Here is an 18,360-nt window from a genome sequence, read left to right on the forward strand (position 1 = left end):
TTTTTTTTTAAATATTTTATTTGACAGATCACAAGTAGGCAGAGAGGCAGGCAGAGAGAGAGGAGGAAGCAGGCTCTCCGCAGAGCAAAGAGCCTGATGTGGGGCTCGATCCCAGGACCCTGGGATCGACCTGAGCCGAAGGCAGAGGCTTGACCCACTGAGCCACCCAGGTGCCCCTAGAAGCATGTTTTGAATTGGTTATTTAATCCTCCCCCTGTGAAGTAGGTAATATTATTATCTCCATGAGTAACCAAGGTAAAAGAGGTGATGTAACTTGACCTAAAATTTTGAACAAGTTAGTTAGTAGTGGAGCAATTTCCAGGCAGTTTGGCTCCAGAAGATGGAGTCATATATACTTCTTTTCAGAGGAATGGTTAGGTATGTTTCTATAATAGTTAGCGGGTAGGAGTGTATTTTTCTTCCCAGGTTGGTTGGAATGTTTTGCTCTGTTGTACTGTCATAAACTTTTGAAACCTTTTAAAAACATTTTTTTTAATTTATTTATTAGCGAGAGATCATGAGTGGGGGTAGGGGAAAGAGGGAGAAGCAGACTCCCCATTCAGCAGGGAGCTTGACTTGGGACTCGATCCCAGGACCGTGGGATCATGACCTGAGCCGAAGGAGACACTTAACCAATTGAGCCACCCAGGTGCCCGCTTTTGAAATATTTGTTAAATTTATTGTCAGCTGAATTGTTTCATACAGGCAGATGATTAAGAAAAGAATGTGAATTAGATAATTGCATTTTTATTGCTGAACTTAAATCTTAAGTTCTGTTCCCTCAGTGCAGGATTACTGTAAGATGAGTTACTTTAGTTGGAGTGTCTTAGGAGATCTGGTAAACATTCATAATGTTCAAGGAATACCAAGGGAAGCTTTTTTTTTTTATGAACTAAGACTTACAAATTTATCTGAAAATAGTAATCCCTTATATATATTGTCAGTGGCTCTAAATTGTGTATCTTACTTCTTTTGAGCACTCTGAGTAGATAGCACTTCATTGAGATACTTTATCTGGCTATTGCTTCCCATGACTATAAGAACTCATAATTGCCAATCTTCAGTTTTCAATCCCTTCTCCTTTCCTTTGAAAGAAACACTATTTATCTCTTGAGAAGATGTGGAGAGTTCCTTGACCTGAATAAGATAGATCATGTAGCTGTCTTGAAACATCTGAATAATGTACATTTATGGTATTTGGACTTAACAGCCGTGATAATAAAAGCAAGTTATAGAACTAAAATCTTTCTTTATAGATTGCAGATTTGGATGATGAATTTGCTGACTTGGTTTTAGGAGAATTCAGTGAAAATTTTGATTTGCTTCCAACTGAAAAGGTAAATTTTATTATTCACTTACTTTGATAAAGTTTTATTAATTGGATATGGTTTGATTTTTCTGTCTCCGGCGTTTTATTTTTTTCAACTTTGCATAGCATTAGAAAAGGCTGACTTAATTGGGAGAACAGTAGGGTAAAGTCACTATTAATACAAGTACTTAAATAATGGTATTGATTTACTGTTGTCGCAATGGGCTTTGTAAAATCAGAGATTGTATCCTTTTTACTACTTTGAATCAGCATAAGTTAATTATTCCTTCTTTGCAGCATTTTCATTGTGATCATTTTTCTCAGCAGTTTAGGGAAATTATATATAGAAATTTTGTATTGAAAATTTATTGGTTTTGTAGACTGCTGCAATGATTATTTTTCTCACATTTTTTCTGAATGTGATTTAATTTTTCTCAGAAGCTCATTATAGGTGTTTATTTTTTTGTTTTCTTTTCAAATACATTAAGCCAGAGAATAGGCATGTTTTAAATGGTGATAGTAATTGAATTAGGACAGATTTCTTCAAAGCATTTCCATTATTTTCTACCAGAGACCTTCTCCCATCTTTAGTTTTCTTTATGAAACAAGAGTTACCAAGTAAAGCTGTTTTTTTGTTTATTTGTTTTTAAGTAAGCTCTATGCCCAACATAGGGCTTGAATTTAGGAACCTGAGGTCAGGAGTTGAATGCTCCACCAGTTGAGCCACCCAGGAGCCTGCCCCCTGCCACCCCAAGTAAAGTGTTTTTAGATGGAAGTATGTATAATGGGATCCAGAATGAGCCCAGCAAATTTACCTAGTTATTTTTCACAAAAAAAGTAGGAAAAACACGAGTCTCTAGATTAATTTGGGGTTGGATTAATTTGGAAACCTTTGGGGTTAGAAATGGAAAAAGGTATTTTTATTTTGAATGAAATGTCCTTATTACTGAAAATTTTTGTTTAACATTTGAAAGTTAGATGTGATGTTTATTGTGCCTTATAGTCACATGATTTCTGTTTTCAAAGAGCTTATAATCTGAGTTAAAATTGACCCATCATGTCTTTTTCAGTAGCTTACAAGCACATCCAACCTTTTCCTGGCTTTTGAGTTCTTTCAAATTTGATTTCTACTTTGATTTCTGATTTTCTTTGGATTTGATTTGATGTGGGTCTAATTTCTTTGAAAAATTATAATTTATATTTATGTTTTTAATTTCTGGTCAGTTCCTCTGTTAAGGTTAAATTAGAAGTATATTCATTTATTCAAGACTTATTTTTATAGTCTTTTTTTTTTAAGATTTTATTTATTTATTTGACAAAGATCACAAGTAGGCAGAGAGGCAGGCAGAGAGAGAGGAGGAAGCAGGCTCCCTGCTGAGCCGAGAGCCCGATGTGGGGCTCGATCCCAGGATTCTGAGATCATGACCCGAGCCGAAGGCAGAGGCCTAACCCACTAAGCCACCCAGGTGCCCCAAGACTTATTTTTAAGATACCTAATTTTAAGGACATTTCAAGTTTCTGGGGATCCAGCAGTGTTTTTATGGGATTTGTTATAATGCTTATATGGATTTTGTATTCTGGTGGGTGGAGAGACAGACAATAAACCATTAAATATATATGCAAGATACTAAGTAGTGATTAATGTTATTTAAAAAAAAAAAAGAATGAGAAGGCCTTAAAAAATGATGGCCAGGAAGAAGTTGCTATGGCTGAGGTTGAAGAGGTTGCTGCCTGTGTTCTCCTCAAGGATTTTGATGGATTCCTTTCTCACATTGAGGTCCTTCATCCATTTTGAGTCTGTTTTCGTGTGTGATGTAAGGAAATGGTCCAATTTCATTTTTCTGCATGTGGCTGTCAAATTTTCCCAACACCATTTATTGAAGAGGCTGTCTTTTTTCCATTGGACATTCTTTCCCGCTTTGTCGAAGATTAGTTGACCATAGAGTTGAGGGTCTCTTTCTGGGCTCTCTATTCTGTTCCATTGATCTATGTGTCTGTTTTTGTGCCAGTAGCATACTGTCTTGATGATGACAGCTTTGTAATAGAGCTTGAAGTCTGGAATCGTGATGCCACCTACTTTGGCTTTATTTTTCAATATTCCTTTGGCTATTTGAGGTCTTTTCTGGTTCCATATAAATTTTAGGATTCTTTGTTCCATTTCTTTGAAAAAAATGGGTGGGATTTTGATAGGGTTTGCATTAAATGTGTAGATTGCTTTAGGTAGCATAGACATTTTCACAATATTTGTTCTTCCAATCTAGGAGCATGGAACATTTTTCCATTTCTTTGTGTCTTCCTCAATTTCTTTCATGAGTACTTTATAGTTTTCTGAGTATAGATTCTTAGCCTCTTTGGTTAGGTTTATTGCTAGGTATCTTATAGTTTTGGGTGTAATTGTAAATGGGATTGACTCCTTAATTTCTCTTTCTTCTGTCTTGTTGTTGGTGTAGAGAAATGCAACTGATTTCTGTGCATTGATTTTATATCCTGACACTTTACTAAATTCCTGTACAAGTTCTAGCAGTTTTGGAGTGGGTCTTTTGGGTTTTCCACATATAGTATCATATTATCTGCAAAGAATGATAGTTTGACATCGCCAAAGGCAAGGGAAGCAAGGGCAAAAATGAACTATTGGGATTTCATCAAGATCAAAAGCTTTTGCACAGCAAAGGAAACAGTCAACAAAACCAAAAGACAACTGACAGAATGGGAGAACATATTTGCAAACGACATATCAGATAAAGGACTAGTGTCCAAAATCTGTAAAGAACTTAGCAAACTCAACACCCAAAGAACAAATAATCCAATCAAGAAATGGGCAGAGGACATGAGCAGACATTTCTGCAAAGAAGACATCCAGATGGCCAACAGATACATGAAAAAGTACTCCACATCACTTGGCATCAGGGAAATACAAATCAAAACCACAATGAGATACCACTTCACACCAGTCAGAATGGCTAAAATTAACAAGTCAGGAAATGACAGATGCTGGCAAGGATGCGGAGAAAGGGGAACCCTCCTACACTGTTGGTGGGAGTGAAAGCTGGTGCAACCACTCTGGAAAACAGCATGGAGATTCCTCAAAAAGTTGAAAATAGAACTACGCTATGACCCAGCGATTGCCCTACTGGGTATTTACCCTAAAGATACAAACGTAGTGATCCGAAGGGGCACGTGCACCCGAATGTTTATTTTTTTAATTTTTTATTTTTTTAAAGATTTTTATTTATTTGTTAGAGATACAGAGTGCAAGCACAGGCAGAAAGAGTGGCAGGCTAGAGGCAGAGGGAGAAGCAGGCTCCCTGCCGAGCAAGGAGCCCGATGTGGGACTCGATCCCAGGACGCTGGGATCATGACCTGAGCCGAAGGCAGCCCCTCAACCAACTGAGCCACCCAGGCGTCCCACACCCGAATGTTTATAGCAGCAATGTCTACAATAGCCAAACTATGGAAAGAACCTAGATGTCCATCAACAGATAAATGGATAAAGAAGATGTGGTATATATACACAATGGAATACTATGCAGCCATCAAAAGAAATGAAATCTTGCCATTTGCGACGATGGGGATGGAACTAGAGGGTATCATAAGTCAATCAGAGAAAGACCACTATCATACGATCTCCCTGATATGAGGAAGTGGAGATGCAACATGGGGGGTTTAGGGGGTAGGAGAAGAATAAATGAAACAAGATGGGATTGGGAGGGAGACAAACCATAAGTGACTCTTAATCTCACCAAACAAACTGAGGGTTGCTGGGGGAAGGGGGGTCTGGAAAGGGTGGTGGGGTTATGGACATTGGGGAGGGTATGTGCTATGGTGAGTGCTGTGAAGTGTGTAAACCTGGCGATTCACAGACCTGTACCCCTGGGGATAAAAACACATTATATGTTTATAAAAAAAACAAAAAATTTTAAAAAAAATGGTGGCCAGTATACTGCACACGGAGTACTTAATATCTCTGCTTTATAGCTACAGGCTGCAATACACAGAGTAACACTGGCTCAGACAGCAGTTCCTGTGCTTTGTGGAAGTGCCCTGAAAAACAAAGGGGTTCAGCCCTTGTTAGATGCTATTACTATGTACTTGCCTTCACCTGAAGAGCGCAAGTATGAATTTCTGTGAGTATGCAAGTAATAAATTAAAATCTTACAGCCTTGAGAAAACAGGCAGAGAGGTCTTGTTTCAAAAAAGTAGTTAAATCACCATTTTTAAAATAACATTGACGAATATATTTGTAAACAATATAGAGTTTTATTTGAAAGGGGCATTTGTTATTATTTTTGTGACGTGCTGTATTTACAGATGAAGGTAGAACAGTGTGTCTTTTTTGCTGTATGAAAGTATAAGTGTTTAACATGTTGTCTTAGTTTAAAAAAAAAAGGCAGTATAGTGGGGATGTTTGATAAATTTTCTGTAAATATGTTTATACTAGATTTTACCATTTTTTTTTAAAGATTTTGTTTATTTATTTGACAGAGATCACAAGTAGATAGGTAGGCAGAGAGAGAGAGAGGGAAGCAAGCTCCCTGCTGAGCAGAGAGCCCAATGCAGGACTTGATCCCAGGACCCCGCGATCATGACCTGAGCCAAAGGCAGCGGCTTAACACACTGAGCCATCCAGGCGCCCTAGATTTTAAGATTTTTAATAAGCTCAAAAATACTTTATGGCTGTAAAGAAAGGTCATCATTTTACTTCTCTTGGCACTACCAACTTTGTACTTAATAATAAATCCTCTAAAATACCAGTGAGCATTGTGTAAAATGGCAGGCAGGAATGGACTTGAATCCTTTAAGTAGGACATTAATTACTTTTTGTATCTCTCAATTGGAGATGCATTAATGGTGAAATGATTATGAACATGGATTGTGTACTGCCTAGATTTAAATCCCAGCTCTTCCAAGTTAGTATTCTCTCACCTGTAAAATGCAGAGAATAGGACCTAAAGCATATGGAACAGTGTCTATTGTATGGTAGACTCTACGTACTTACTAAAGTTAAAAGTTGGAGAGAATAGGGATAAGATTGGAGAAGTTCTATAATAGAGTGGCTTACCTGCTTTGAGTCATGGGCTCCTTTGAAATTAATGAGAACATGGTGTGCCTACATATAAAGTTTGTGCCTACTTATGTATATGTGCCTACATATAAAGCTTGGCAATTTCAGAGGGATTCAGGCTTTCTGAAACTTAACAGTGCACACTAAGGACATCAGTCTGTAAGAATGTTGGCTTTGTAAACAAGTTCAAGTTTATAGTGTAGGTTTCTATGATTATGCAATTGGAGAGAAAGTGGGAGGGAGTTAAAAGTAATAATTGGAAAGCATCTCCCTGTATGTATACCCTGTACAGGGTTTTGTGAGAACTGGTAAGATGTCCTTACGTGTATTTCTGAGGAATGAACTTCATGCAGTAGAATTACTTGCAAGTAGAAGTAATATTTGGGAGAGAATCCATTATTTTTAGTTTTGAAGAATTAATGATAAGATCTCCATTAAATAGTTCAGCCAAGTGGAGGAAGGGAGGTAATTAGTACTGAAATGATTTAATTAGTCTGAGTAGCTTAACTAGAAGATAATAAGGGAGTACATTAAGGTTAAGTTTGTACACTGATCTGATCTGCATAGATACATGGGAAGTGTATCTTAAAGGATTTTCTGGAATGTCTCATTTTGTAGGCAGTGGTATAAGGGTGACTTATGTGCCCTGGCATTTAAAGTTCTTCATGACAAGCAGCGGGGACCACTGGTGTTTATGCGCATTTACTCAGGCATGATAAAACCCCAGTCAGCCATCTATAATATTAATGGAAACTGCACGTAAGTAGAAGCTTAGGTTATTTTCAAAACTGCACTCATTTCTTTAGAAATTCTTTTACTAATACAAATCATGATTTTCACAGGGAGAGAGTAAGTCGTCTTCTTCTGCCATTTGCTGACCAACATATAGAAATCCCTTCACTGACTGCTGGTAACATTGCTTTGACTGTCGGCCTTAAACATGTAAGTGACCAGATGGTTTCTCTAGGAAATGATAGTTTAAAAGTTTATTTAAAAGCAGGTGATTTGCAGTAGCAAAAACCCACAAACAATCCAAATAGCTATAAATAGCAGGATAAAGAATTTTGTAGCATATTCATCAACATGGTTGAATCTCATAATAGAAAGAAAATTACAGAAGACGGTGAGCGGTATGGATTATATTTGTATAAAGTTCAAATTCAAGTAAAAAAATACACTATTCCTGGATACACACTTGTGTTTTAAGTTTAGTAAATATTTTTTTTAAGATTTTATTTATTTATTTGACAAAGATCACAAGTAGGCAGAGAGGCAGGCAGAGAGAGAGAGGAGGAAGCAGGCTCCCCGGTAAGCAGAGAGCCCAATGCGGGGCTCGATCCCAGGACCTTGAGATCATGACCTGAGCCGAAGGCAACGGCTTAACCCACTGAACCACCGAGGCACCCCAAGGTTTAATAAATATTTTTTTACTGAGTTTTCTTCCTGTCTTGATCGCTGCTGACAGTTTAACCTTATAACTAATCCAGATAGTAACTGAAGATATTTTGCCAGCGAAGTCTCCAAGGATTTTGTTTCTTTTGTTCTCTCTTTAGTCCCTAGATCAGTGTATCACACATAGTAGGCAATTCATAACCTTTGTCAGTTGAATGGAAGAAAATAGTTGATGTTGTATGTATTTTTGTTTCTTGTTTTTTGCTTTTTTATTTGTCAGAGAGAGATCACAGGTAGGCAGAGAGGCAGGCAAAGAGAGGGGGAAGCAGGCTTACCGCTGAGCAGAGAGCCCGATGTGGGGCTTGATCCCAGGACCCCGGGGGATGATGACCTGAGCCGAAGACAGAGACTTAACCCACTGAGCCACCCAGGCACCCTTCTGTATGTGTTTTTGCTAGGTTAAAACTGTAAGGACATTTCATTTACATATAGATTAAATTGAATACATTTTCTCATTAAACTTTGGTATATTTGGCATTTAGGATAATCATTGTTATTTTGAACATTTTTAAATGTCTTTATGGATAATTGCAGGATTCAGGATCCGTTAGTATAAAATTTCCACAGTCCAGAGCACCTGAGTGGCTCATTTGGTTAAGTGTCTGCCTTTGGTTCTGGTCTGGGATCGACCTCCACATTGGACTCCCTCCTCAGCGGGGAGTCTGCTTCTCCCTCTGCCTCTCCTCACTACTCATGCTCTCTCTCTCATTCTCAAATAAATGAAATCGTTTTTAAAAATAATAAAAATTTCCACAGTCCAAATAGCGGACTTCTAGCATTGAAAATGTCCTCTGTCTACCCTAAGGCAGGAGCTCCACATACATATTTGAGGGAGTTACAGAAATATGTTTGAAATACTGCTTCCGTAGGAATATCTTTACAGAGAAGGAAGCTAGCACAGAACTTTGTAGTATTGAAGTTCAAAAGTGATACTGTAGTTATTAATTAGAGTCTATAAGGAAGCTATCAATTTTACATAGTCTGGAGAATGCTAGTTAATTGCTTATTTTAGTTAATAGAGGATTTTCTTTTAAAGATTTTATTTATTTATTTGACAGAGAGAGAGATCACAAGTAGGCAGAGAGGCAGGCAGAGAGAGAGAGGAGGAAGCAGGCTCTCTGCTGAGCAGAGAGCCTGATACAGGACTCGATCCCAGGACCCTGAGATCATGACCTGAGCCGAAGGCAGCGGCTTAACCCACTGAACCACCCAGGCACCTGTTAATAGAGGATTTTTTTGTAAAACAGTAATAAATTTCCACTGGTGGTAAAACTCTATAAGGACTTCTAGAACTAACCTATTTTGACATGATTGAAAATTTAGGAAGGTACTGGGTCACCTGAGTGGCTCAGATGGTTAGGCGTCTGCCTTTGGCTCAGTCATGATCCCAGTGGGATCAAGACCCCATGGGGCTCCCTGCTTGGAGGGGAGCCTGCTTCTCCCTCTTCTGCTGTTCCCTCTGCTTGTGCTCTCTTGCTCTTTCTGTCAAATAAATACATAAAGTCTTTTAAAAAAATTTAGGGGCACCTGGGTGGCTCAGAGGGTTAAGCCTTAGCCTTCAGCTCAGGTCATGGTCTCAGAGTCCTGGGATCGAGCCCCACATTGGGCTCTCTGCTCAGCGGGGAGCCTGCTTCCCTCTCTCTCTGCCTGCCTCTCTGCCTACTTGTGATCTCTGTCAAATAAATAAAAATCTTTAAAAAAATAAATAAATGAAATGTAGGAAGGTACATTTGTTTCACCACATGAATTTTGGATGTGTAGTGTGTGTGAGAGAGAGAGAGAGAGAGTGTGTGTGTGTGTATATTGTTAGGATTTTATAGCAGTATTTTGGATAGAATTTTTTTTTTAAGATTTTATTTATTTATTTGACAGAGATTACAAGTAGGCAGAGAGGCAGGCAGAGAGAGAGGAGGAAGCAGGGGCTCGATCCCAGGACTCTGAGATCATGACCTGAGCCGAAGGCAGAGACTTTAACCCACTGAGCCACCCAGGTGCCCCTGGATAGAGTCTTACACAAGTTAGATTTACCTCTGCAAAGTTATAATGAGCTTTATGCATTTGTCTCTGTTTTAAGTTCTTTTGGAAGTGTCTCATGAAATTTTTTCCTATTCGTGAATCTTGGTAGAAGCTGAGTGCTTGCCAAGAGCTTGTTTTGTTCCCAAGTATCTTTTTTGCTTACAGACGGCCACTGGGGACACCATTGCCTCGTCCAAGTCCAGTGCATTAGCTGCAGCTCGTCGAGCCGGAAGGGAGGGGGAAAAGCAGCACAGACAAAACAATGAAGCAGAGAGACTTTTACTGGCTGGAGTGGAGATTCCAGAACCTGTTTTCTTCTGTACCATAGAGCCCCCTTCAGTGGCTAGGCAGCCAGGTACAGATAGTTTTGAGTGTATTAACTAATTAGTGCTCCGATAATGTAAATAGAAATAGTTATGTTACATTCTCAAAAGATTTATGTGATCTGAGATCAGTTTTACCAGAATTTATGGGTATTACTTGTGGTTAGTCTAGTTTTTTATATAAGGTGTTTTGGTTTTTACAAATTCCTTTTACTTACTCTTTTCTTAGATGTTGGCCACTTTTTGCATATCATAGTCTTCCTTACTTGTGGTGCTTTCTGTGGCATTCTGAGTAACTGGCATCAGGACTGCCCTTCCAGTTACAGTAATTGATTAGACAGTTACCGATTCCTAACTCATTCATTTTCTCATCACCATTTATAAAATGCTCCTTGTTTTCTAGCTCAAACTTTAGAACTCCGTGAAGATATTTATATACTATAGTTAATGTTATTTGACCTTTTTGACTGTTCTGTGCTTCGTTCTCTAGCCTGTTTACTCAGAAATCGGTAGTGGCTTCTCATTACTTAGAGCACAAACCCACTCCTTAATATGCTGTATAAATATCATGATTTCAAGTGTATTTTCTCCATTTAGCTTTGGTTACATATTACAGAAACCCCCTCAAATAACAGTTCCTTTAATGACAAAAGTTTATTTCTCTCCCTTGTAAAATGTGCCTTGAGTTGGTGGTCCAGGGTTTAGAGGTTGGCTCTACAATGTCATCAGGCACCCAGCCTCCAGCTGTTCTGCCCTGATTCTCTGAATGCATAGTTTCTATCCTTAGTTATATCATGATGGCTGCTAGGGCCTTTGGCATCACAGTAGAGTTCCTGACAGAGGAATGGAGTAAGGAGGAAGAAGATGTGTCCTTTTCCTTTTAAAGATTTCTTCTATGTCATGGGCTGTCACTTAGACATATGGCCGCTCAGTTGCAAGGGAATCTGGTAAATGCAGTCTTTTAGCTGGACAGCAGCAGAATAGAGTGGAAGACTACTAGCAGCCTCTCATACCAGTCTTCTTGCCTGGCCTCATTTCTTGAAACTTCCTCCTTCATTCTGAACCCTCTTCTTTCACTAAACAAAAATAGAATACTCTCACCTTTTTTTTTTTTTTCCGAAGATTTTTTATTTATTTATTTGACAGATGGAGATCACAAGTAGGCAGAGAAATAGGCAGAGAGAGAGGAGGAAGCAGGCTCCCTGATGAGCAGAGAGCTCTATGTGGGGCTCGATCCCAGGACCCTGGGATCATGACCTGAGCCGAAGGCAGAGGCTTTAACCCACTGAGCCACCCAGGTGCCCCGGAATACTCTCATCTTATACTTACACAATAAACTAGTTCCAATTTCCTGAAGATACCATGCTCTTTTTGCAATGCTGTTTCTTTTAATAATGTTTTTTTTTTTTTTTTGGAAGATTTTACTTACATGTTTGACAGAGAGAGACAGCAAGAGAGGGAACACAAGCAGGGGGAGCAGGAGAGAGAGAAGCAAGCTTCCTGCTGAGCAGGGATCCCAACACGGGGCTCAATCCCAGGACCTTGGGACCATGACCTGAGCCAAAGGTAGACGCTCAACAACTAAGCCATCCAGGCACCCCAGATTTATAAATATACTTTATAAATGTTTTTGAATGAATTTGTTTATTTACAGTAACATTACTGTGTTTTCATTCCAAAAGCCCCAGTGTCATAAGTATTATTTCTTTCTTTGAAAATCTGAAGATAAGATATTATCTAAATAACCTCAGTGTATATAATACATCTCTTGGAATTCTTGTTAAGTGCAACTCTGATTCAGTCTGGAACGTAAGACTTTCTCTAACAGGCTCTAGTTGTTGCCAGTGTTGCTTATCCTTGAACCCGACTTTGGGATGTCAGGAGTCTAGAAGAGCACTGTGCAATAGAAATACAATATCTACTTTACTACCTTTTTTTTTTTTTTTTTTTTTAAGATTTTATTTATTTACTTGACAGAGAGAGATCACAAGGAGGCAGAGAGGCAGAGAGAGAGAGAGAAAGGAGGAAGCAGGCTCCCTGCTGAGCAGAGAGCCCGATGCGGGGTTCGATCCCAGGACTCTGAGATCGTGACCCGAGCCGAAGGCAGAGGCTTTAACCCACTGAGTTACCCAGGCGCCCCTTTACTACCTTTTTAAACCTAAAATTAGAGCCACGTTAAAAAAAATAAATAAACTGGCAAAATTAATTTTAACGGTACGTTTTACTTAACCCAGTTTATCAAAAACAGTACCATTTCAGTGTATAATTAATATAAAAAAATTAATGAGATACTTTTTTTTCATATTAAGTTTTTGGAACCTAGTATGTATTTTATACTTAGAGCACATGTCCGTTGAGACTAGTAATATTCTAATAAGATGGCTCATGACTACTACCTGGATCGTGCATGTCTAGAAGTTTATATCCTGAAGACCACTTTACTTTTTTTTAAGATTTTTATTTATTTATTTGACAGAGGAGGGGGATTCACAATTAGGCAGAGAGGCAGGCAGATAGAGAGGGGGAAGCAGACTCCCCACCGAGCAGAGAGCCCAATGCGGGGCTCCATCCCAGGACCCTGAGATCATGACCTGAGCTGAAGGCAGCGGCTTAACCCACTGAGCCACCCAGGCGCCCCTGAAGACCACTTTAAATGTGTAACTGATAAGGTTGGTTCATTAATCCGTTGCTCAGCTCTTTTCTTGAGCCATACTTAATGTCTATGAAACTTTTTTTTAATTAATTTATTTGATGGAGAGAGACAGCAAGAGCAGGAACACAAGCAAGGGGAGAGGCAGAGGGAAAGGCAGGCTTCTCCTGCCCATTGAGGGAGCCCATTGTGGGGCTCAATCCCAGGACCCTGGAGTCACCACCTGAGCCGAAGGCAGACACAATGACTGAGCCACCCAGGCGGCCTATGTCTGTGAAACTTCTAACATCTTTTGTAGAGAGGGAGAATATACTTGACAGTTAATTGATTGTATTAAAGTATCACTTGTCTTAAGATGCCATATTTAACATAAGGAATAGATTCTTCCTCTTTGTGTGTGATAATACATCCTAGAGTGACCATTTTAGCATCTCTTTATTCAAGATGTCATTTAGTTTCCTTTGGCAAGTTTTTCATTATCGCTTCTGTTTCTGAAGGCATTTTGCTTTTTTTGTCAGCTCCTAGATTGATCTTTGCGAAATAATCAGGTGGTTAGCTGTCCCAGTTAAAACCCTTTATTGGCTTCCCAGTGGAGATCCAAACGCTTCACCCTGGCTTAAAAAAACTTCACATGATGTGATTTCTGCCATAACCTTCCCCTCATAATCTAATGCTACTTTCCCTTTTACCCACTAATATCCAGCTACCCTGGCCATATTGTTACTTTTCCACTGGCAAAACCGTTCCTTGCACCGCCATTTGCTGTTTCTGGAATTCCTTTTCTTCAGGATTTTGCATACATGGCCATTCTTTTCTGTGTCTTCCTCTAAATTATCTTGGAGAGGCCTTTCCAAATCATTCAGTCTCAGATAACCTCCTATCACTGTCTTACCATCTTCTTTTATTCTCTGCAAACTATTTATAGCAGTTTGAAATGTTCTCTTTTTTTTTAATTATTTTTATTAACATATAATGTATTATTTGCCCCAGGGGTACAGGTCTGTGAATCGCCAGGTTTACACGCTTCACAGCACTCACCACATAGCACATACCTTCCCCAAAGTCCATAGCCCCACCACCCTCTCCCTACCCCCCTACCCCCAGCAACCCTCAGTTTGTTTTGTGAGATTAAGAGCCTCTTATGGTTTGTCTCCCTCCCGATGAAATGTTCTTTTTCAAAATTTGTTTGCTTGTTCATTTTCTCCCCCACTTTAACATAAGTCACATTATGAAATATAAAGATAACAGTTACTGTTTATCCCTTAGATTTGGATTATGCACTGAAATGCCTTCAGCGTGAAGATCCCAGTTTGAAAGTAAAGCAGGATCCTGATTCTGGACAGGTATGCATTATATTAATATATTCCAGAAATCTTTCAATAATAGCATTTGTGTGTGTGTGTGTGTGTGTGTGATTTAAATGGATATATCTAAAATATGATTGGCTCATGGTCCCTGAAAGAAAAAACTTTCTCTTTTGGTTCTCTCGTAATAGAAATTTCTGATTTTTGTGTTGACTATCAAGCTGTTAGTTTCTCCGTATAATTAATTATACCTCGCATACCTAAACCACTGTTTATCATTTCAGCTTTCCAGAAGACAGTCTTTTGTACAGTTTTGAAATCAGGTTCAACCCTGACAAGGTCTTAACCCTCTAAAGCTAAGTTTTATAAACAGCATACTAAAGGGAGGGTGTAAAGGTTCTTTTAATGTCACTAACTCACCTAAGATGGGGGAGAAGTGACTGCTTAACATCCTAACACAGTGGGAGGAAGTAGAGCTAAAGTAGGCGTAAGAAGTTTGTGTATATTACATTACAGTAGAAGAACACGTGTTCCAGTCTTTGTCTTCCTTTTAGGAAAACAGGTAAAGTTTATCCAAGATTTTAGAAAAAGTTGCTTTAAAAGATTATAAAGTTGTTTTTAAGGATAAACTGATTTAGTTAATCTTTAAAACAGGGAGTATTTTATTTCCCAAACACTAGCTAAATGAGGTAGTAATTAATTTAATTATTTAATTAATGCTGGAGGATACAACAAGCAGTTAAACTTTCTTGAAAAAAACCTTATTTTAAAAAATGACAATACATGTTTTTCTTTTTTAAATAGCAAATAACACACAAGGGTACAAAGTACAAAAAAAATTTTTTTTCAAGATTTTATGTATTTATTTGAGAGACAGAATCCAAGAGAGTGAGCATGAGTGGGGTGGGTGAGAAAGGAGGATGCGGGGCTCAGTCCCAGGACGCTGGGATCATGACCTGAGCCGAAGGCAGACGCTTAACCTACTGAGCCACCCAGGCGCCCCACAAAGTACAAAATTAAAGTTTCCCCTTTTGTTCATTCTATTTTACACAGGTAACAATTGAAATGGTGAATAATGTTTCATACTACCAAATATCTTCTGCTGTGTTATGTTATAAATAAAGCACAGTATATTTTTTCCATATATATATATATGGATATTATCCATATATATATGTACAGATATAGATTATAACAAGTCATCCTAGTTGTATTATTCTACAGCTTGTTTTTCCCAAATAATCCACTTGTTATATTTAATTGTATACAATTAAATTATATTAAATTGTACACAAAATAATCCTTTTTGTTGTTGTTGTTCCTTATATTTGTAGTTCTGTTATAGTGAAAAGATAAAATTTGAGCCAACCAAAGGAAGAGTCAAAGAGGCAGAATCTGGGAGAGTTCTGAATGCATATCTTCCTTCATCAAGAGTACTACCAACCAAGGAGGCTCACCCAGTTCAGAGTTTTTATTAAGACTGGATCAGATTCTGCTTTTGTGGTTGACCTTTAGTTTCTAGTACCTCCTATAAGTTGAGGTTACCACCTTTACTCTCCAGGTTGGAACTGATAAGGCTATTCCAAAGCCCACATCATAAATCACATCATTACACAATCTGGTGGACAAAGCCCCCAGACAAGCAGACACTTCTGCCAGGCAGCATCCTGCCGTAAAGATAACATACCAGTAGCTGAGGGCAAGGGCCGTATCTCTCTTTGGGTGAGGTTAATTCTTCACTATATAGATGGCATATGAATAAGATTGAGCAAATATGGTTTGCTTGCATTATACTTTCTCATACACAAAGACCTTCTTAAGGAATAACCATTGTTTTACAGAAATTTTCTAAAAGGCATGCCTTGGGTGCCTCAGTTAGTTAATATCTGCCTTCAGCTCAGGTCATGATCCCAGGGTCCTGGGATTGAGGGCCCCCTGCCCTTGTATTATCCTCCCTCTGCTTCTGCCTCTTCCCTCTCCTCATGTTCTCTCTCTCAAATAAATAAAATGCTTTAAAAAATGAAAATAAAAAGCCTGTCTGGCTTAGTTTTGATACAAATTTGGCTTGTTCTAACAAAAGCTCTAAGTAACACTGGTTCATGAAAGATAAACGTCCGTTTATTTATTAAACAAAGACCCAAACCAGTCTGAAAGATTTGACTACTCAAAAAACTGTAAGGTGGTGCCCAGGATGATTGGTAGATACCAATGTGGTTGGGAATGTTTGGGGGGAAAGGTTATCCTCTTCATTCCCCTAGTTAACAAGATGTTGTTCTCATCTGCATGTTTCAAGACAGTTTCCTGCATCTTCAGTAAGAGAAGGGCTTTATCCTTTCTTTAAAGGTATAACCTAGAAGTTGCCAGCATCATTTACAACCCTGTTGCATTGACCAGAACTAAACTGTATGGCTGGGAAGTATGGTACTTCTAGATGCTGCCTGCCTGATTAAACTGTCTTGTAAAAAGCACAGTAGCCTAGCAATCATTTTGTAAATTAAATTTTTTTTTAATTGAGCTTTATGTACAGTGTAGGGCTTGAACTCACAACACTGAGATCAAGAGTTGCATGCTCTACTAAGGCAGCCATGAGCCCCAGCAATTCACTTTTTTTTTCCTGATTTTTTAAAAATTTATTTTATTTTTTTTAATATATTCATTTGAGAGAGAGAAAAAGAGTGCTCAAATAGGGGGTAGGGAGAGGGAGAAGCAGACTCCCTCAGGCTGTGAGCCTGATACAGGTCTTGGTCTCAGGATCCTGAGATCCTGAGATCGTGACCTAAACCTAAGCCACCCAGATGCCCCAGCAATTCACTTTTTTAAAAAAATTAATTAAATTTTTAAATTTTTTTATTTTTTATCCCCAGGGGTACAGGTCTGTGAATCGCCAAGTTTACGCACTTCACAGCACTCACCATAGCACATCCAGCAATTCACTTTTTTTTTTTTTTTTTTTAAGATATTATTTATTTGTCAGAGAGAGAGAGGGAGCGAGAGAGAGCACAGGCAGACAGAATGACAGGCAGAGACAGAGGGAGAAGCAGGCTCCCTGCTGAGCAAGGAGCCCGATGTGGGACTTGATCCCAGGACGCTGGGATCATGACCTGAGCCGAAGGCAGCGGATTAACCCACTGAGCCACCCAGGCGCCCCCCAGCAATTCACTTTTAATTGACTTATCCACTCAGAAAAGTTAAAAACTGTTTTGAGGAAGTACAAAAAAAAAAAAAAATTTGCCAAAAACTTGGTTTGTTATGAATGAAACATAACATTGATAACATACATTTATATAGTATTTTGTGATAAATATAACTTTTTCCTTTGATCTTGTTTTTATTTTATTCTTCTTTTAACCAGACTGTTCTCTGTGGTATGGGGGAGTTACATATTGAGATTATTCATGACCGAATCAAGAGGGAATATGGACTGGAAACCTACCTAGGGCCTCTCCAGGTGGCATACCGAGAGACCATCCTAAATGCAGTTCGTGCCACAGGTAAAACATAAAACATTTTAAATTTGCTATTTTTGTTTCTCTAGGATCTGTTTTCTGAAAGCAGGGTTGATAGTCACTAGTATCTTACATCAGTGGGCATAGGGTGTTTTTATTTTTAAAGATTTTATTTATTTATTTGACAGAGCAAGCACAAGCAGGGAGGGAATCACAGAAGGAGAGGGAGAAGCAGGCTCCCCACTGAGCAGGGAACCTAACTGGAGGGCAGTGGGTGGCCCTCGGGCTCCATCCTAGGACTCTGGGATCTTGACCTAAGCCAAAGGCAGATGCTAAACTGACTGAGCCATTCAGGCACCCCACGCATAGGCTTTATGTGTGGGTTTTCTTGGGTTTTTTTAGAATTTTGTTCTGTTTAGTTTTAACCCATCTCTTATTTTACCACTCATTACATCAAACAAGTATGCTTTTCAGTGGTGTTCATGGGGTAGAATAAGCCCTTGGTGTAGGGTGGCTTACACTCATCCTCACTACCAGAATGAGTGTAAGAATTTGAAGTTCATGCTTTTTTTTTTTTTAAAGATTTTATTTATTTATTTGACAGAGATCACAAGTAGGCAGAGAGGCAGGCAGAGAGAGAGGAAGGAAAGCAGGCTCCCTGCTGAGCAGAGCCCTATATGGGGCTCCATCCCAGGACCCTGAGATCATGACCTGAGCTGAAGGGAGAGGCTTTAACCCACTGAGCCACCCAGGTGCTCCAATGTATTATTTTTACTCTACAAAGTGAGTGGAAAATAA

At 38.9% G+C, this 18,360-nt stretch overlaps 1 protein-coding gene across 8 annotated transcripts in view; it reads left to right on the forward strand.

The window, feature by feature from the left end:
• GFM2 (GTP dependent ribosome recycling factor mitochondrial 2) overlaps positions 1-18,360 on the forward strand; it is an 86,045-nt gene that overhangs the window by 44,755 nt on the left and 22,930 nt on the right. For 7 of the 8 annotated variants that reach the window (XR_006605025.1, XR_006605026.1, XM_045074503.1 and 4 more), the window contains 7 exons: positions 1,257-1,337; positions 5,285-5,433; positions 6,990-7,130; positions 7,214-7,313; positions 10,005-10,194; positions 14,079-14,155; positions 17,469-17,607. Coding sequence is in view for 6 of the 8 variants with exons in the window: in XM_045074503.1 (XP_044930438.1) it covers positions 1,257-1,337; positions 5,285-5,433; positions 6,990-7,130; positions 7,214-7,313; positions 10,005-10,194; positions 14,079-14,155; positions 17,469-17,607 (877 nt within the window). In the remaining 2 variants the exon portion in view is untranslated. The remainder of the gene's footprint in view (positions 1-1,256; positions 1,338-5,284; positions 5,434-6,989; positions 7,131-7,213; positions 7,314-10,004; positions 10,195-14,078; positions 14,156-17,468; positions 17,608-18,360) is intronic. The other variant, XM_045074504.1, reaches the window with a different exon arrangement.

This window comes from Mustela putorius, unplaced genomic scaffold, assembly GCF_011764305.1.
Source record: "Mustela putorius furo isolate JIRA1106 unplaced genomic scaffold, ASM1176430v1.1 tig00537350_pilon_pilon_pilon, whole genome shotgun sequence".
NCBI lineage: Eukaryota > Metazoa > Chordata > Mammalia > Carnivora > Mustelidae > Mustela > Mustela putorius.